The sequence below is a fragment of the Gymnoscopelus microlampas genome (genome assembly GCF_963454915.1).
Source record: "Gymnoscopelus microlampas genome assembly, chromosome: 1".
In the NCBI taxonomy this organism is placed as follows: domain Eukaryota; kingdom Metazoa; phylum Chordata; class Actinopteri; order Myctophiformes; family Myctophidae; genus Gymnoscopelus; species Gymnoscopelus microlampas.
In genome coordinates, this window is record NC_139962.1 from 15690158 (window position 1) to 15711114 (window position 20957).

General features: G+C 40.4%; 2 protein-coding genes across 3 annotated transcripts in view; one reads left to right on the top strand and one right to left on the bottom strand.

Annotated features, from left to right (window-relative positions):
• Positions 1-1213, top strand: part of scg3 (secretogranin III) — a 15871-nt gene extending 14658 nt beyond the window's left edge. For both annotated transcript variants that reach the window (XM_084052059.1, XM_084052060.1), the window contains exon 12: positions 670-1213. In XM_084052059.1, coding sequence (XP_083908185.1) covers positions 670-788 — 119 coding nt within the window. In that variant the 3' untranslated portion in view covers positions 789-1213. The remainder of the gene's footprint in view (positions 1-669) is intronic.
• An 872-nt stretch (positions 1214-2085) lies between these two features.
• lysmd2 (LysM, putative peptidoglycan-binding, domain containing 2) lies at positions 2086-10776 on the bottom strand. Its single transcript, XM_084052106.1, has 3 exons — positions 10317-10776; positions 8623-8972; positions 2086-2942 (listed from the first exon to the last, which is right to left on the bottom strand). The coding sequence occupies exons 1-3, from the start codon at positions 10581-10583 to the stop codon at positions 2888-2890; spliced, it is 672 nt and encodes a 223-aa protein (XP_083908232.1). The 5' UTR covers positions 10584-10776; the 3' UTR covers positions 2086-2887.
• Between the last annotated feature and the right edge of the window lie 10181 nt (positions 10777-20957).

The window sequence follows — 20957 nt, forward strand, 5'->3', positions numbered from 1 at the left end:
GCGACTCGTTGTGAGCTTGTAGATCTGCTATTTTCAGAGCGTGATCCCGAGCGCAACCATACATAAAATGACTTTTAGTTTTACTGGATCTCTTCTCCACTAGTCCCTCTCCAACATTTTAGTCTAGTTTTTATTTGTTGACTTAATTGTCATTATATTTAGTCATAGTTTTAGTCATCGTGTTGGTCTGACATCAGGTCATGTACAGCACTTGAGCAGAAACCACAACACTCATTTTACATTTGACCTTAATCCGTCCTGGTACTCATTCTAGTTTCTCCAGATTATGACTTGTTTGGGTGTCTCCTCTCAAAGCTTAAAGACTCTCAGATGTCTGGTGGTCCATATATTTCATTAAGATCAGCCCATTGCTTCCGATTTAAAAGCTTTACTGTACATGATGAGCTTTAGTGGTCAGGAACACTAGTGCCAGTAAGAAACTCGTTACCGCTGTGACTTGGTGCTGCAAATGTACACTTAATGATAATGAATAGAAAATCCTACAGTTTGTTGTCTAGCTGTTTCTCTGATAGTTCATGTTGTTTCCAGGGTAACAGTTACAAACAGGAAGTTCACAGAGGTTGTAACGTTCAGGACAGTTGATGTTATTGCCTTCAACTGTCTATAGTCCAAGATTATGACCCATGCTTCCTGTGTCTGGCCCTCCAGATTATGACCTGTCCAAACTGAGGGACTTCATGGACCAGCAGGTGGACTCATACATCGAGAAGGGCATCATCGGCAAGGATGAGGGGGAGACCATCAAGAGGATCTACGGCAGTCTGTGATCCGAACAGAGACAAACCCAATGGCTGGCCTCTGGCACACAACTGAATCTGAATCTGCGCTGCAAGAGTATCTTAAATATCCACTTTTAAGTCCAATAGCATGGTCTAGCAGTGGATGCAATTTTGTCCAATAAGGCAAAGTATTTACTGTTTATTTAAAATCAACCATTAAGGGGAACATTGTGTATGACATTCCCCATATATATAAAGGAGGAATGTAATAATATTTATGCTATCAATTAAAAAAATCAAATTATTAATTACAACCAAATCAATTAATCAATGATTCTTGCACACCAGGATGGTGGATACGTCTTTTTTCACACATTGAGAGAAATCAAACACGTATTTTATCTAATCTACTTACAGTATGCAGTACATACAACTAAATGATAGTATTTACTATCTTACAGACTGAAACATGTCTCGGGTATTAATAGTAAATGGACCAGGGTTCGTTTTGTAAAAGAAACACGGGGGGGCGGGACATTTTCTTAACCACTTAAGGCTTAAGCCCTATAATTCTTCTTACAATGAATTGCGGAAATATCTACCACTCACAGCGGGTCGCATCGCAATGTGCTATTTTCGCATTTATTTTAATTTTAAAAAGTGACACATTTTTGGAACACCAGGGATAATAGTTAACATCCTTTTTTTGGTAAAGTGTGTTATTATCAAACATAACTATCAAACATATCTGTCAGTCTACATTTGTAGAAAATGTATGTAATTCTGTCTGACCAAAAGCAGGGATGAAAAATATCACAACCGGCAATAAAAATCAATGAACAGAGGGGTGGATATTGAAAGCAAAGGCATGGATTCCCCCCGCCCTCCAGCAAATCGAACCCCGTTTAAGACTTTCTATAAGGCTTTCTATATGGTTTGCAATACCTTTTTGCAACCAAGTACACATATTCATGCTATGTAATCTGTCTTACGCTATTATGTTTCCTTTCCAGCGTATATGTGAGATTTTAATGTATCCTTGCTTTGGACCAAAAACAGGTTTGATCAGTACCATCTGTATGCCCGGTCTCTCTCTCTGCTTCACTTTGTCTGGTGCCCACTAGAGGGCAAACTCTGTCTTTGCTTCTGCATGTCTCAGTATATGAAATATTTACATTTCTTTAGAGACACAAAATGAAGTATTTTTAAATGTAAATATGTGATTTTTTCGTATAATGTAAAAGCAATTAAAACATTGCCTTTCTTTACCCGTGTCATTGTTGTGGTGGTGGGGGGGGGGGGCATGCACATTAGCACAAAGAAAACAAATCGTAAAATCTAAGACTTTCTTCATGTTTAAATAGGTATTTATTATTTATTTATTCTCACACAGAAAACAAAACAAACAAAAACAAAGTGAAAAGCACAACAAAACAGCCATTTCAGATACAGTATTCCACACACAAATATGGTACATTCACGCTTTAAGAAGAGGAGTCCCTTCTGTTCCTAAAGTAAAGCTTCTATTGGGTAAACAAAACGTTAAAAGGCTTGAGTCCATCCACAGCTTGTGGTTGGGGAGTGTTCATACAGAGAGGAAACACTGATTGTAGGAACAACTCATATGTGTCTTTCCATCGGTAGTGAGGGGATTTACGTCACCAGAAGCTGTTAGCCAGGATATCAAGCTAACCATCCTGGAATTGCTTAACGCGCTGTGTGTGTGTGTGTGTGTCTGTGTGTCTGTGTGTGTGTGTGTGTGTGTGTGTGTGTGTGTGTGTATCAGTGTGAATGAGCGGCAGAACGGCTGAGAATCATAATGGTGGATGGTAACATGAGCATTGATATACAATTTTTCTCCCTCATGTCTCCCATGAATTGTACATAACCATAATGTATGACATTTACAATATCTATTTTAGTAACAGCGCCATATTATCAATAAATAAAAGGCAAAGATGAGACTGTGTGTGTGTGTGTGTGTGTGTGTGTGTGTGTGTGTGTGTGTGTGTGTGTGTGTGTGTGTGTGTGTGTGTGTGTGTGTGTGTGTGTGTGTGTGTGTGTGTGTGTGTGTGTGTGTGTGAGAGAGAGTGTGAGAGAGAGAGAGAGAGAGAGAGAGAGACAGGACTGTAGGTAAACAAGCTTGTTCAGGTCAGCTCCTGGTATGAAGACGTGGGGGCTGTGTAGTCCTCCTCATTGTCCCTGCAAACACATACATCTTTGGTAAATTAAAGTAACACAATTTATTCACTCGTGCACACGCACGCACACACCCGACTACTATTATCTGGGGATCTCTGGCAATTTGTATTTGTATAAATTGCAGCGTTTGCCTTTTACCTTAATCCTTTGCTAATTCTATAAAGTGCAAATTCCTGGGCAAATGACATACCTACTATTTTTCAGCAGGCCATTTTATAATACTAGTCCCGTGGGAATAGGGCTCAAGTCTCTCTTTCTTATGCTCACTCCTTTCAATTAATTGGCCACCGTGGTGCTTAGTGGAGTACATGTGAATAATGAATGAGGCCAACCCTGTGTTGTCCCCTGACCTTGTTCTGTTCCTAGTCGACTGCCCATCTGGCCTCATACAGGTATCTCAATACATAATGTCAGTATTCAGGCCTTCATCATCCTGTTGGAAGTTTTATTTCAATTGTCTCTACAGTCCAGGAAATGTTTAACCCGTTCAATCCAGGAACGCATCTCTGTCATTTTAGATTTCTTTGGCTATTCAAAAATAGCTATTTTTGAAAAATGATCATGAAAATGTGTACAAATCTTTTGATATGTATTTTTTTAAGCGAACATTTGTAAAATATTTTGTTCCAAAGATTTGAGATTTGCACACTCTTTCACTAATTTATTTAAAATAAATTGCAGATCTACAAGCTCATAGCGTGGCACTCGGTGCCACGCTATGAGCTTGTATATCTGTTATTTTTGAATAGCATCTGATGAGACATGAAACTGAAACCCTGAAATTGTTTTAATTTCTGCAACGCTGAATTAATTGCAAACATGCAACCAGAGCATTGAATTCTAAATTCCTAAAGCAAAAAGAAGAGCCATTTGCAAACATTTAGGCTTCTACGCACATGTTCTCTTTCTCTATAGTCTCTGCTCTTTTTCTAACAACGGTTCTTAGTGGCTAGTTCATGAGTCAGTCAGACACTGGCTGGTAAGAAATGAAAATAAAAACAAGTTAAAGTATGAAAAGGAAATAAGGAAGTGACCATTGAAGAGGAAAACTAGCATTGTAGGAAATGCACTTTAAAGAGATAGTCAATTATGAGTAGTAAAAAAAAAAGTGACTGACATTACACCTCTACAAGAAAGTAACACTAAACATGTATGACAATCTGGCACAAATTTAACAATGGTGCACCTTAATGAATGCATGTGCAATTTAAGCCTGGTTTGAAACCACCTTCAGTATATCCAGGGGTGCAATGCTCAGTGGACGCGGTTGCACGCCGTGCAACCACTTATTTGGCCAGGGGGACGTGCAGGCACACGCATAGATTTAAAACTACTTTAAATTCACACTTCATCAAAGTTTACAAAGGCTCCCGACTCACGCGGTACATTAACATAGGAATTAGCCTATATGCATATCAATTGTCCATTGTGTGACCTGTACTGTAGGTGTTAAGCGACGTGCGCGTCACGTCATTAAAATAGAGAGTGCAACCACTTCTCAAATGAGCATAGCATCACTGAGTATATCCCAGAGCTACATAATTCCTTATTTTATATTGTATTAAGCTCATAGGTCTGCCCTGCAGTTCAGCTCATAAAGAAATATATGTTTGGTTAATGGAGAGGAAGTTAAACTGACATGTGGTCTGTTTGCTCTCGGACAGTGTGTAAACTTCGCTGAGTGCTTTTTGTTTGAGTAAACGTACTCTTCCAACAATGGCCAGTTGGCCAGTCTTTGACCAGGTTGCAGAGAAGATGGCTCGACAGTCAATGCTAAGCATGACTTTGCTTCAACTGGTAAATAAAACGTCTGAAGCCCCACAGAAAAGTTGATCTTACAAACATATTGCAGTCTTTGTGAAGCCTAAGCCCAAAAGTTACAACTAGTAAATCAAGACAAGGTGCTGTGAGTGTAGGGCTGTACCTAATGTATACTTTGTTGTGCACTGGTGACCCATGCCAGCTACAAGCTGTGAGTTTGTAGATCTGCTATATTAACCAGCTCACAACTAATTTAAATCAGGCTGTAATAGGCTGGAGGTGAGGCACAGCAACCTTGTATGCCAATACAGAGGTGAATTTGATGCGAGCACTAGCAGTCACCTGTAGCTGTTGCTTTTTCCTACTCAGGAAGAGTACAATTTAACTCAATGCCTCAAAGTAAATACCTGCCTTCTATATGGCAAAATATTATTCTATATGTTTTTGCAATATTATCATAATCAGTCAAAATGCTAGTAAATTCTCTGGTGATTGAATTGAATTGATTCCCTTATTAGCAACTTGTCATTCTGTATGGCTTGTTGATAATGCAAGAGTACTTGGAGTACTGTAACTGATAAGATACACATACCAATACCTCAAGGTTCTACTTATTCATGGAAACAGATCACATTGGAAACCATTAGTAGCTCACGTGACTGACTTGTTACTAAAAGGGTAATGAAACAGTATCCTGGACTGCCATGATGGAGACTGGTTTAACAGCTACCCTAGTCTGCTCAGTCCATTTTGACAACACATGTGTGGTTCTCAAACGTTTTCATGCTATTCAAAAATAGCAGATCTACAAGCTCATAGCGTGGCACCGAGTGCCACGCAATGATCTTGTAGATCTGCAATTTTCTTTTAATCGTGAAAATGTGTGCAAATCTTTGAATATAATATATCTTTAAAGCGAACATTTGTAAAATATTTTGTTCCACGACCCCCAGAAGCAAAGATCTGAGTTAGAAATGTAAAAAAATATTTATTCAAAGATTTGCACACATTTCCACAATTTCTTTTCAAAAATAGCGGATCTACAAGCTCATAGAATATGTATTTGGCCGTGACTGGTTCCCCATCTGAAAAGATTCTGTGACAGGGACACCCTTTGTGTCAACCCCCCCCCCCATTTAATTTAGTTAAAATATTTCAAAAGTATTCACAATTTTTCGAAGATGTTTTGAAAATGGTAGATCTACCAAGCATCGCGGCATGTTGTGATCTTGTAGATTGTCTCTTTTCAAATAGTCAGGGTTACAGTGGTTGAACTGATTCTGTTTCAACTGTTTTTTTTTATTAGCTGGGGACCCCCTGGAACCTCTTCAAGGACCTCTGGGGGTCCCCATACCCCACTTTGAGAGCCACTGGACTACAAAATAAATGATCCGGATTGGAACTAGTCCAAAATACCAGATCTGGGCCTTTAACAGGTTAGTTAGAGAGCTAGTTAGGTGAATTGGACTACGATGGAAACAATCCCTCAGGGCTTTTTGTGTTATCCTTTTAGCATTATTGTAAAACTGTACCTCTATACGTTTTCGAAATTGTTAATAAAGTATTCAATCAATCAATCAATATGAATTGTTGGAAACAAAAGCCTCTGTCTGCAATAGAAGATGTGGCTTTGTGACTCGACCCCAATTAAACTTCTGTTGTTGACAATGGGTGCATCATGCATGGCATACCAGGCAACTAACCTAACGACAGAGCGCATGTGGGCATGTTGTTGTCTGTCTCAACATGCAATGTCAGGGAAACATGTTTGTGCCAGATGCGGACCGCTGCAATACCTCAAATCTCATTCTGAATCAAAAACAGTAAAGTCCTGAGTGTTCCTTTAACTTGGAGAGTGTAGAAGTTGCCCTGTAACCAAGAATCACATTTTTATCCTCTCAGAGTTTAATTAATACTGAGGATTTTGCAGTGTAACGGACTGTTACATAATTCTGGCATCTGGGTGACTATCATTTAACAACAGATTAGCAAAAGTCCATTATGCTTGGTTTATACATCCTCCCATCCCCTGCCTTAATTCCATTGTGCACCCCTACATTTCCTTCAAAATGTTCTAACCTCTAATCATCCCCTTCACCCTCTTCCACCATCAATGACTGAGGTCAGGAGTAAACAGTACACACACTGGACCTGGTCCTAAAGTTGACCTTGAGAGGTCACGAGTTTGACAATAACAGTGCCACAAAGCCTGTGACGTCTCTGAAGCATCCAGAGTCAATTCAAAAGCTCTTAACAGAAAAGGCAGAACCACAGGAGGTTTACAGAAAGAGAGTAAAGACTTCTGCATTGACAGCATCTTCTCCTCTATGCCTCAGACACACACAGTCTCCTGTGAAACGTGCAAACGTGCAGACACACACACGCAGCTGTGGCAGTGTGGCGCACACACACTGAATAAGGCGTGCGCAGACATATGACTCAGCATTTGTGAGCACAGTGGCCAATCACGAGTGGCAGCCAATAGTCCTGGGCCCACTTAAACTTGAGCTCAAGGGCCATCTAATATGAGTAAAACTGACAGATTAGGGGAGCACCAATAACAGTTTTTCATGACCGAGTACGAGTGGTTTGTATTTGAGTACTACTCACAGAGTACAAGCATTTTCAATAAAATGTCTATTGTTAGCATTTTCTTTTCTTATTTTATGCAACAACTTTTCACAGTTTTGTATACAATGTATACTGGATTTAGCCCTGTATGAAGTAGCATAAGTAGAATTATAGAATTCAATCATTACTGTTTAACAACCAGCCAATTACAATGCGCCTGTTCCTCTGGGTTATGGGTTCTAAACAGCCAGTACAACCCTCCAGGTAATGGGATCAATGTGCTTAGAAAGACAGAGCCATTGCTTTGGGTTATGGGAATGATGTCAGCCGTAAACAAAGTTGTTTTTACAGGGGACAAGCGGCAAAACGCTTCATAGTGCACCTTTAAGATATTCCAAAATCACTGACATTTTGGACACAAGGAACTGGATAGTGGTGAGCATTCAATAAAAGGGGTTCTTGCCATCGGTGAACTTCACCAATACAGAATATTTTAACCTGCAATCTCTGGTGTGTCCCAGGCCACTTTCTAGGTCTCGGACCTCTGAGTCATTCAGCCCCCCTCACGGTGCTCATGCCAAATACAGACCAGAGGAGGGCGGCTTTCATGCTGATGGGGCATCTGTGTGAGGCAAATGTCAGCAGCACTCGCACTCAGGATGACACTGTCTGATTGGAAAAGCTATGCAAACGCAACACTGATTGGGCTACAGGTCACAAGGGGAGAACAAGGCCGGGCTTATCTTTGGCTTGTTTTTAATTCACTTTAATCAGGAAAGGACGCCAGGGTGGGCAGAACATTTCTGAAATATGTGCAGAGCTCAAGGTGTCTATCGCCCAGACCTACAGACGGATCAGCCTGATCTCACAGAATTTAGTATACATTGCACGGACCCAGTGCACGTCATTCCGTGCATAGTCGCCTAGAAAACCCCAAAATCTGTGCATATGTGCGGCGAATCCCACGGTGGGCGTAACCGTTTGCAACCCCGAAGCAGAGCAGACAAAATGCACGATTCTGTGCCTATTCAAACGGCGCTGAGTAGATTCAAGGGAATGTCGCAACGTTCGGGACGGCAACTCGTTCGTTTTAGCTCACTCGGTGGTCCCTCACGTGGCTCCGGTTCCCTTGAGACTGCGCGCCTCCGAAATGGTTTAGTCAATGGGGGAGATGCGAGGCGGCTACTGTATGCACGGATTTTAGGGTTTTGTCTATGCACGGAATGACACTCCATGCAATGTATACTAAGTTGTGTGAGATCGGGTTGGACAGATACATGTGTAGTGGTTTGCTGCCTCCTCCCTGTGTCTGAGTGTAGGGATCGCCCAGCGTGCTTCAGCACCTCACCTTACTTCCTCCTCTTTAATCCTGCGCGCTGCCTGCGTCGACTGTTTGATTTGCAAGTCCAATCTGTGTAAGAAGTCTTTGGCCGACAGCTCCTCTGACTGGGGCCGCGTTGGTTTGGAGGTCTCCTCGGGGGGTGGGGAGGGAGCGGGCGAGGGTTCCTCCGTGTCCTGCGTCACACAGGGCGCGTCTGAGTCTGACAGGGAGGCGGCCTCCCCTTCCCCGTCAGGGGACTCCAGACTGAGTCCGTTAAATATGTAGCGTTTCTCCGACAATACCGGGATGTTGAGGAAGTTCCTCAGGAAAATGCACTCGTTACTGAACATCTTGTTGGCCCTCTTGATGTGCTCCATCTGCAGCAGGGGGAAATTAACCGTCAGTCATTTTAGTAGAATATATACAAGCCAACCTACATCACACATCATTCACTCTGAGTCTGACTACTCTGTATGTAGTTGTTGTACCAAAGTCAGAATAACAGTTAATGTATGCTTGTGTTAGATTGGACAACATTCATAAATGACAAAGTTACAATGCACAATATGTCAGGCTAATAATGTTCAATGACTGCTAATTATTGTATGTTTTAAGCTAACATTATTTACTATACAAATGCAAAACCAAGCAACTATACATATTACAGAATTACCATTAGCTCACTAGTGTTGATGTGTGGTATGTTAGCTAGCAGCAAGTGAAGACATGTCATGTGATGTGAGACTACAAGGACACATTCCGATGTGGAAAATGTTCATTCCAGCCAATAAGTCAGTCCAAGACGAGGCTGACTCATTCATAAAGAGCTGTGTAGTGTTCAGTACAAACTGCAGGCCTATTTGTATTGACCGGAATGCTTGCTTGTCTAAGCAGGTTCCCCAACCCTGAACTGAAGCTCCACGCCAATAATTGAGGAAACGAAGATGAATGCAAACTTAAGCACCTGGTTTCGTACTGTAATGAGTCACAACAACTGCCTAGTCAAATTCTAAAGCAGTGGTTCTCATTCTCAAAGTGGGGTTCAGGGACTCTCAGGGTTCTTTGAGGGGGTTCTACATTGACCCTTACAGGTCTGTAACGCTGACAATGTACTAATGGAACCAAATGGACCCCCATTTGGTTCGATTTCTACGCCGTCAGAGTTAAGGGGGTCCTTAAAATGTAAAGGTTTGAGAAACACTGTTCTAAAGGATACAGCAACAGTTTGGTGATTCATTCAGTGTTGTAGCATCTTTGATCCTATAACTCTATGCATTGAGCACAGCCTAGGCCTGTCTGAAATATGATAGTTCCTAGTTCAATGCTGCTTTGAGTGCAGAAGGTGAAAGATATTAAGGGATGTGAGTCATTGAGACCAGTGAAACTATGTAGGTGTGATGCGGTTTGCTAGGTACTAATCTAGGACCATAGATGTATTTTAGTTTCTGACATTTGCTAGATACGAAAGTAAAAGTCACACTCGATCAAAATCAAATACATCTACGATAGTCTTGATCTAAGGCTACATGTATGTATGTATGATAGTCTTGATCCAAGGCTAGGTAGGTAGTGGTACTAGTACCCGTTAGATGATGGAGTGACGCACGCATCCCTGGCCACTGATCAAACACACACGTCATATTAAATATAGACCTATATATTCTCAGATGAAAACCATACAGCCCAATTCATGAAAACTTGGCCACGATGACAAGTCTTACCGTAACACCATATTTGAGAGCAATCCCCTGCAGAGTATCACTGTCTGTAACCCGATGCTCAATGAATTTCTCCCCCAGAGAAGCAGCGACGCTGGCGGTGCTGCCGTACGAGCGGATCTTGGTCCGGGCCAGGCTCTGGGACAGCTCGCTCTCCGACTCGGACCCGGACCTGGACCGTGGAAAGATGGGTCCGATGGGAGCGATGGGACCGAACCGTCCTCCTCCTCCATCCCCCCGCATCGGCAGGACGGGCGAGAACTCCGCCATCTTCTCTTGAATAAATAAAGAGCGTGATTGCTGTTTTAAAAACGGACTCACGCAGCGGCGGGAGGGCTGGTCGCCGCTCTTTCAGGCTGCGGGGAGGTTCCAGTCTGTTGTTTTGTTATGCATCCCGGCCAGCCGAGGTAGAATGTGACATGATGTTTCGGGGTCCACTCCACTCATGTCCTCACGTTTGCTTTTTCTGACATAGATCCGTTACGTTTACGTAAGAACGTAAAGAGCGTCCTACCTCGCGTGACGCAGCACGGCGCCTCTTAGTACCGCCCACACCCTAGTTGGATAGTTTTGTCATTTAGCCCTAGGGCGCCCCATAGACTTATAATGTATGCCTCTAGGCCCCATATTGTTATACTCTATGCCTAGGGCCTATAGGCCCCTAGCTGGGGAGGGTATTCATATCTCTCAATATCTTTTATTGGTGAAACAGAGACATGAAGGTTGAACGGTTATCGGTATTAACTTATCACCATGATTCTTTTTTTTGGGACATGACAAGACACAGACTAAAAAAACAAAAACAAAAACAAACATCAAAACAAAATTTAACACAGACGAAAAGAAAGTAGATTAAAAAATAACCACGTCAGAGTATCTGAGGTGCTCACCTCAGAGAAGGAGTATTTCTTTAGGATCAGTCTGGGTCAAGGGATGTGAGGGTGTTTATGAATGTGATAAGTGGTTGCCATCTGTCATAAAAAGTGGCAGTTGAGCCTCTTAGAGAGTACTTTACCTTTTCCGATGATAGAAATGGCATTAAGTCCATGAGCCAGGAGGTGGTGGATGGTGGGCTTGGGCTTTTGTTTTTTTGGCTTGGTGTTATGTACCGGCATAAGGTTTTCAAAAACACCATGCGAAAAATCACCAAGTGCACAATCTTGATGATTTTTGACGAATTCCCTCCCATCTACCCCTTGAACCTGTCTATTGGAAAACTGTATAACAAAATCAGTGATGATGGTGATGATGATGATTTATTTAGCTTAGATTATCTTAAAGAAATATAAAACATAAGCCCTTTTTATTGCACTTGTTTATGAATAGGCATAATCCAGTTTATTTAGGCTACATTACATGTTTCCATTTGACCCCAATTGGTTAGCAAACTGTTAATGAAGTATTCAATCAATCAATCAATCAATTTACATTACCCATAGCTTACCCATAGCCCATCTAAATAATAATTTAATCTATTCTATTTTTCTCTTTCCAAAAACAATTTGGATCCATAGTGTCCACTATTATTGCTTTAGTAGTCCCTGATGATGAAACTGTATTAACCTTTTATTTTCTTTATTTGAATGAATATCCTCACAAAATGTTGTATCATTATTCAAATCAGAATCAAAATTGGGTTTTGTTGGCCAAATATGCTTGAATTTGCTTGGAATTTGACTGTCACAGTCAGTCACAGACTTTGCCTGTCTTCCCAGCTGTATCTCATGCATAGAGTTAAAAATAATCTCATGTGTAATCAGTCCTCATGTGTATATTAGTCCCCAGTCAGTCCCTGTCGAGTCATTGTTTGGTGTCACTTCCTTAGTTAGTTCGTTTGTATTTGTGATTTCTGTAATGTTCACCTACTGTTAATTAAAACACCCAACCATGGGTTTTTGATCACTACCAGCCTGACTGTCCTGCTGTTGGGTGGGTCCTCACCACACTAGATTGTGACATTAACTCCGGTTCAGTGACTCTCATTGTAGGCTACTTAAATTCAACAGGACACAACTGCAGCAATGGCAAACAACAGAAAAGGTAGATTTGAACCACAAGAATTAAACAGTTTTATCGCAGTAAAGAGTGTTATCCATATGGTGAGTTTCTGCATATTTGGATAGATAGGCTACTACATACAGTATAACTATAATAGAGATACTAAATATAAACTATACAAGTATAAGAAATATATAATAATGTATTGCACAAGGCCCCATCCTTTGGGGTATTTTTTGTCACTGTAAATTTGCACATACAGTACATGAAATTTGTCCTATGCATTCATCCATCCTATAACTACAGTATTAGGAGCTGTAAATACAGTTCCCAGGGAGCAGTTAGACATTAGGCCTGACATTAGGACTCTTGGACACAAAGGCTGGGTGAGCCGGGGTCTGGGGACCTTCTGGCTCCCAGACGGCTACTTACCCATTCAGCTTTGGACACTGTCTGTATGTGTGGGGCTATGTTCTCAGCACTGTTTCCTAAACAGTGGGTCGGGACCCATATGTGAGTGAGTCGTGGGCCCATTTTTATGGGTCACAAGTAGTTTCTAAAATTTAGTTTATTATCTTTATTTCAAAAGATTTACAAAAAAATAACAAAATTAAAACATGTTTATGAGTTAAAAACAAATTCAAACATTTTTCAAAAGAATTCCATAAAAACAATTAATTAGAGGGGAAAAATGCTTTTGAGAAGAAGTGAAAATAGCCTATTTTGGGTCCCAGGGAGACATAAAACTTCTCTTTTGGGACTCGAGCTAAAGTGTTTGGGAACCACTGATTTACAGCGGGGTTCATTTTCCATTTGGGTGATGGCAGTTAGGAAGAAGCTATAGTATATGTCTGGAGTTTGGTGTACATGGCTCTGTGACTGTAACGCCTTCCCTAGCGGAGGAGTTCAAAGATGCGGTGGCCAGGATGACAAGGGGTCCTGATTATCTTCCCTGCTTGCTTTCTGGCTCTAGTGATGAAGAGAGCTTGGAATGAAGGCTAAAAAAAACTTTAAAAAAGTAACTATAATGTAACCAGTTTAAGCATCCTTAGCTGTCACAGAAAGTATGTTCCCCTTGACAATGATGTGATAGCGTTGCAGCGGTGGTAGCTTTCTGTGTGTCATCATCACTCCATTCATAACCCCATGCCAAAACACAAAACTGAATGAGGCATTCTACTTCAAACTGATGGTTCTGTCTTATTATTGACCCTCTCTCTTTGAAAAATGATCTGCATGTTATAGCTCAGACTATATGTTTTACAGAAATGTTGTTAAAATTAGCATCTCTAGAAATAGTGGTGGCAACATACATTGGCGGTGGCAACATACATAGTGACTATACATTACACAAGATGTACTTCTGTTTTCATGAAGGATGTTACACACAGGTTTCTTCTGTAATTAACCTAAAGATGTAATACCATGTTTACAGTGTACATACACAGATATTATTAAATGATTTAATTGAATAAACTAAATATAGTGAAGTAATAACTTTTATCTTACCATTACATACATATATATTGTATCACTTTTGCAGCAGGTGCTTTTTTCACCATCAATTGTTTACATGCAAAGCACTATTTTTGACATACAATAATAAGTGGGACGAATCAATTAGCCTATCCTACAGGTTCCACCCCCTGTTCGTGTAGTCCATAAGCCAGGACCCCACATTTGGGGCACCGGTATGGTGGTACCATCATGGGGGGAATAATTCTGATTTTTGGGAAGGTATACACCCCTAGTGCTAGAGAATATGTCATAACATTGCAGAGGTGGTACATTTCTGTGTGTTATAACTCCATTCATAACCCCATGCCAAACACATACTTTTCAGTCGGTATCAGGGCTCAAATCGACAGGAAGTGATGTCCACAACGCCCTAGGAAACTACACAAAGATGTCCTGTAAATAATCTAAAGATTTAACACCATGCTTATATAGCCTACATTAGGCTTATAAAATTCAATACATTTAACATAGTGTTAAGTATGTCAGTAATGCATAGCATAACATTTATTTTACCATTAAACACCAGCAATTGTTTACATGCAAAGCACCTCTATGGCTAACAAAACAAGAAGTAGCCTATAGGCCAAGGAAGTGCCTCCTCCCCAACTTCTTCAAATCGGTCTCATGGCAGCACTTTTATCTCCATGTGATCAATATATATTATACAGATTTCTTATATTCCATACCGAATGGCTATTGCCTTCCAACCTTTGCAGGAGGGGCCTATTTGACAAAAACAAAATCCCAGAAATCATGAACACATCGACCGATAAACCCCAAATTTGAAATACATATTGAGGGGCCTCTACGCAACACAGAGCCAATAGTGATTCACTTGTATGTATAGGCTATATGTATTATAGCGCGTTGAGATTTCAGTTCCTTCATTCTTTTCTCAGTTCACTGTCAGCTGGAAAAGTCAATTTGTGTATTGCAAATATCCTTTGAGTCAAATATCCCCTTTCATCGCCATCATGTGCAGTTGTTGCTGGTGAGACAAATACATACTTAAAATACTGTTGACAGAATGTAGTCTCATAGCCTATGGTATACAAATACATACTTAAAATACTGATGACAGCACTTGATGTAGTCTCAGTACAAATACATACAGCTAAGAGTTGAGTTCCTTTTTTCCCCTCTGCTTTCAAGTTCCCATTCTTCACCCTAGTTGCATAGCTGTTGCTGATGAGACAAATACATTCAAAATATTCACTGTATGTATTGTTTGATTGATTGTATACTTTGACGATTGATGATTTTTAAAGGGACAGGCAGTATACGAGTTAAAAACAAACTAAATGGATTACATAAAAGTGTAGACTTGTTTCAATTGTGGTCCATTAAACATTCAAATAACTGGACAAATCAACAGTGCAACAAAACAACAACTGCACAAAAAAAGATCAAAAATGTTAATATACAGTTTAAATTCATGTTAGTGACATAAAAGGGAGTGGGGGGGGGGGATACAACGCATGGAGGATATCACTCACAGGGAGTGAGCCGTTTACAACCCTGGGTGGATAATTCAAGTTAAATTGAATGTTTGTGGAGCCATGCTCGCGGTGTCTGTTCCACCAGCATGAATGTGCTCTACAAGTTTCATGGCAATCTGCTCATTACATTTTGTGTGGGGGCATATGGCAGGGGGAGGTGAGGGGGTCCTGTGGCAGTCTCAGGATCCTGTGGCAGACTCAGGATCCAGCCCTGTTATTATATATATTACACCCACAATAATTGACACCTGCTGTAATCTTGTGATACATATCTGTCACTAAACTGAAAGTGTGTGTGTGTGTGTGTGTGTGTGTGTGTGTGTGTGTGTGTGTGTGTGTGTGTGTGTGTGTGTGTGTGTGTGTGTGTGTGTGTGTGTGTGTGTGTGTGTGTGTGTGTGTGTGTGTGTGTGTGTGTGTGTGTGTACACAGAGATAGTAGTCGAGCCATGCAGGATCGGGGACATCTGTTCTGTTCACATGGACTGGAAACATTCAGCAGGACCCTGTGACCGTCAGTTGCACGTGACATCTGGACACCTTAAGGAAAAACTTGTGTCTTTATTTGGACAGAGCGCCTGGGTGTAGCATTAGCCTATGGTACAGTCATGGGCACCACATCATAAATGTAAAAGCAACCGAAAATTCATAGGATTTTTTTCCCAGACTACAGCCACCAGTTTCACAGTCTGGCAGAGGAGGAAGTGTCTCAAGGTTCAAGGTTCAAGGTTCAAGATTCAAGGTTGTGCTTTATTGTTACATCTTGTGTACAGGTACATAAAAGTAAAACTTATTTTGGTTTGGCTTCCTTCAGACAATGCAGCAGCATAGGTAATAACAATAGAATAATGATAGAAAACGTAGAAAGATTTAAGAAAGAGAGCAACATGAGAATAAAAAGAGCATCATCAAATCAAATGTACATGTGCATAAAAATAAAGAAAAAACTTGGTATGTTGTACACCACCAGCATTTTCTTCAGTAGCTGGCCTACCATGTCTAACTTATAAAGTCCAATCAGTCACACTGTCAACAGCAGAGGAAAAACACAGCATTCTTCTTTATTTAGGAATGAGATAAATGAATGGCCTTGTGCTCAGAAAAAGGAATAAGAAGAAAAGAGAAACATTTATTTAAAGTAGGGCTATTATCAGAGATCAAACTCCAGAGCCATAGGCTATACTGATTATTCCAGGCTCTCATGGTGACGAAAGAGGCAATCACAACAGGGCTTTAAAGGGCCATAAACAAGCATAATGATAATTATTAACCGTTAAATATTACGCAAGCTGATGTGAGCTTGTTTGTGAACACTGGAAATTAATTGTCTTTATGCTGAGTCATCGTAATTCACCATGCTTGCAATGTGATCTCTCATACTATGCAAACATCCCACAAAGTTCCCATGTTGGAAAGCAATGTTTTCATGGTAAAGATTGTACAGTATTGAGTCAGTAAGATGAGAGGCAGTTACACATATTCAATTGAAGGCTTTAGGACAGTGGTTCTCAAAGTGGGGTCCAGGGACCACCAGGGGTCCTTGAGGGGGTTCCAGGGGGTCCTCAGAAAAATGAGGAACAGTTTCAACACTTAAACCCTATTTTTTTTCTTCAGCTATTCAAAAATAGTGGATCTACAGTACAAGCTCACAACACGCGACGCGTTGTGAGCTTGTAGATCGGCTATCTTCTGAAAATGTTCACAAATGTTGACAAAGCTTCTCTTATAGTGGTCCCTGGCACTGGTATGGTTTCAGTAGCCAGACAGCTGTTACCCATGTCTTAATTATTGACTTTGTACTGACCCCTATTGTTCACTTTAAAAAGTGAAAGCTCGTTTTCTCAAGCACCAGGTGGTGCTATTTAATCAACAGTCATAAAATTGTTGGGTTAGTCTGTTCACAGCAGGAATAGGAAAACCTGTTTCTCAGATATACATCAGTATTAGTGACTGTCAGGGACACATTGAGAAGAAACAAACACGGGTCTTTGGCAGGGGATATTTAGCCCATAACCTGAGAATTGTAATATTAGAAAATGTGTTTGTATAAAGGACCAAAAGGTTCTTTTCAGGTTCTCTATTCAGCTTTAGTCTCAAGCAGAAACCCGACTTTTATTGTAACCAGTATAACCAGTAGAAGTAGAGGATTAGACTAACTGACCGCCATAGCTTAGCACTTCATTTGGCTTGTTTCTATTCTAAAAGGTAACAAATAAGGTATGGAACCTTATTTTCAAAAAGCAGTGAGGATATGGCATTATTAGTGGCACAATTTTGCCTCCAGAGAACTTCTGCATGGCTTTTATAGTGCCAATGAACCTTTTTTTTTTTTTACCCCAGATGAAAAGCAGGGATTTGACTGGCAGTTTAACTTAAAAGAGTGGCTCAGACATTAGGTAGTCTCTACTGTAGCTGAAACATCATACTATTTTTTTAACACACCTGATTTATTCTTTTCCTTTAACTACAGTACAGTAGGCTATAGTATGCAACTCGAGAGGATTTAATTTGATACAACATACTTATGTAAACCTTGTAAAAGTTTGACATAAAGCCCTGGATGAGCTATTTACTCATTAGGGTTACATTAGCTCATCACATGACTTCAGTGGGCTTATTTCAAAGGGAAGAAATATCTCCCACATCACCTCTGACGTAACCGGTGAGATTGGAGAAATACTCTGTATCCATTGTCTACCAGAATGCTTGGAACAAACACACATAGATGTTCTTTTGTTTCTCCTGCAGGTGTACTTATAAGAGGCTCACTGTTTTCAGTGAGGATGATTACAACTCAGGGGTCAGGGGGTTGAGGCAGGACAACAGCCTTTTTATACTCTGCTCTGTTTGATGTCCTAGAAAAGAGACAGAGACCTCATACCTGTCATCCCATGAGGTTTCCCTGAATATCAGACTGATTCTTGTGTGTGGGGCGGGGGGGGGGGGTTGTAGGCACAAGACAATGTGTTATTTTGTTCATCAATCAAATTACTTTCACAAAAGAGGTGATAATGAAAGCTGAACGGCTCAGATCTAAACTGCTAGGACGCCCCTGTGTTTCCTTCTAAAATGAACTCATTGGTATGCAAGTCTTTCCATTTTCATATTACTTTATTGGGAAATAATCTGTCTTTTGTTTCACTGTTTGCAAACAGAGAGCTTGCTCTCCATTCTTTTCCTCCTCTCTCTCTGAGTTGCACCTTGACATCTATCATTATCAACCCATTTCTGTTTGCTGATAGGTGAGGTCATAGGTGTAAGGGTGAGTGGTGTGATGACTCACAACATGACACACTCACATCTGTTCGACTGAGAGTGAAGTCACTTGTTTTAGAACAAAGCCCCTGTGTGTGTAAACAGGTATAGTAGGGAGGAGATGGAAGGCAGTGTGATGAGTTGTGACATGTCATAAGCCCAATTTCTATGGTGCTTCACACTGAAAATGGCAGATATACAGGTCAATGTCGAAGATGTGTTTCCTGAATCAAACCATTGGGATCTAGCTCTATGGTGACTGTGAGCTTGTAGATCGGATTTTTGGTGTGTGACATCGTCATACAACAGAGTATAAATTAAGCATAAGTAACATCACCAGCCTTCATGTTGAGCTGTGTTCACTTTTACTGAGGAGTCATGGCTAATTTTAACTCCATCTGTGACCTCACCCATCGCTGTAGTTCGGTAGTCGGTCATTATCATCCAGAACTATGGGTACCAGGGAAATAGAGATATTTGCACATTTGAAGGTATTGACCTTGATATGTTCCTGCGGATGACTGTAATAAAAACAGGGTGGGTCCTACAGTACATAAGCACGTGTCCTGTTTGGTTTTACAGGAAGGAAAGCAAATATTTTTAAATAGGTGGACAATATGACTGGTGATGTGTTCTAAAAGTTTTAAAAGACGTTTTTCATTTAATCTCGACTTTGAATTCATACAGATATGTACCTCATAAAATTCTCCTCTCTAAAGGTAGTTTTATTTTACAATTACAACCATATGAGTGGCTAGTTTGTGCTTACCATCCACTACAATAAACTGAAACGTTGCTTATATTTCTTACATGAATCATAGAACCATGTTAGAGACAATGGAGGAAATGTGATGTATAAGAAAATGTGTATCAGAGAAATTCATTAGGAAACCTGTATTCTAGCACATACAATTGTCTATGACAGGGCCTGACATTTGAGGGGTGAAATGTCAGTATACAATTTCTATTTTCTTCAGGCATAAAATCATGTTGGGATGGCATGTGTTTCACCAAGTTCCAATTGAAGATTATTTTTTCCCTGCAATATTTTTTAAAGTATGTACATTTCAGGTAGAATATCCCAACTATATGAAGGTCACACTCTTGCTGTGGGTTGCAGCATCATACTAATCTCACTGCAAAAGCCAAGCTAATTATTGTCTCCATGTTATACTGTGTCAGGCTAATGCTTTTGGACCCAAACGTGGACACAGTCTTCTTCTTTGAACAGGGTTTTAAAAAAGGGAGGTTTGGTTACTCTTTCAAACAGTATTCCAACTATAATGAAGTACAGATGGATTGTCTCAGTCAAAGTCACAATACAGAACTTAAAAGTATGTGAAAGTATTAAAGAAAATAGGGGGCACAATAACATTTGATGAAGAAACCCTCAAAACAGCAGGTGAAAAACAGAGGTCATGTTCAGCCAGAAAATCTGCATGATTTACTTACTTGTATTATGTTGTATTCCATACATTTTGTTTTGTTTTTTAATGTTGTGTAAAGCATTTCAACTTTTAAAGTGTTCTAGAAATAAATAAAAACATAATCAAGCATCAACATCACATTCAACTATGTAACTTACTGTACAGCAGAGTCCCATTGCTGTAATTAATGCCACACAGATCATAAGAGCAGATGAGAGCCATCAAGCTTCATCTTCACTGCCAGAAGGAGTCTCTACTCCCTAAATCCAAACATAACATTCTGCACTATCCTCTTCCTGGCAGTACTCTGAACATCAAGCTTCAATAAAGCAAGGAACAATGCAATGTTTAACCGTTTTTTGTTTTCTGTATACCTCCACTCCTACATGCTGTGTGAAGGGGCAGAGCATTTCTTGTTAAGGTCCGTCACATCTTCAGTTCTTTCATATGGAAGCTGTAGTCTATCACTGGCTCTCAGAATGAAACCAATGAATGTTGTCTTTTTCCATTAAATAAACCTTTCTGGTGTGATAAATGCACAGATGACATAAACCTCCTGCTCTCATACAAGAGGTTCTCTTGCACCATTTTCTCACAGAGTGGAAAAAACATGAGTCATTGACTTCCCCTCTGGTCACAGTTAGCTGCTCTGAGGCTGCCAGCAGTAGTTTTTCTTTTTTCTACTTTTTTTAACAGCAGCTAGATTCGCCGCAGCTCTCTGGCACAGGAAACCCAGAGGGATGGAGTCATATATTACAATTACATCATCACTCAGGCATGCGCAAACAAATCACAAAAGCTGAATCTAATTAAAGGACGCTTGCATATACAGTACACCACCAAAAGAAAACCCCCACTAGCTGTGTCCTGTCTGTCCTTGTTACCATGAGAATGGCTTTTTTAACTTGAGGTGTAGCTCTATTTGTACCTAGGATATTGTACTGTAGTAAA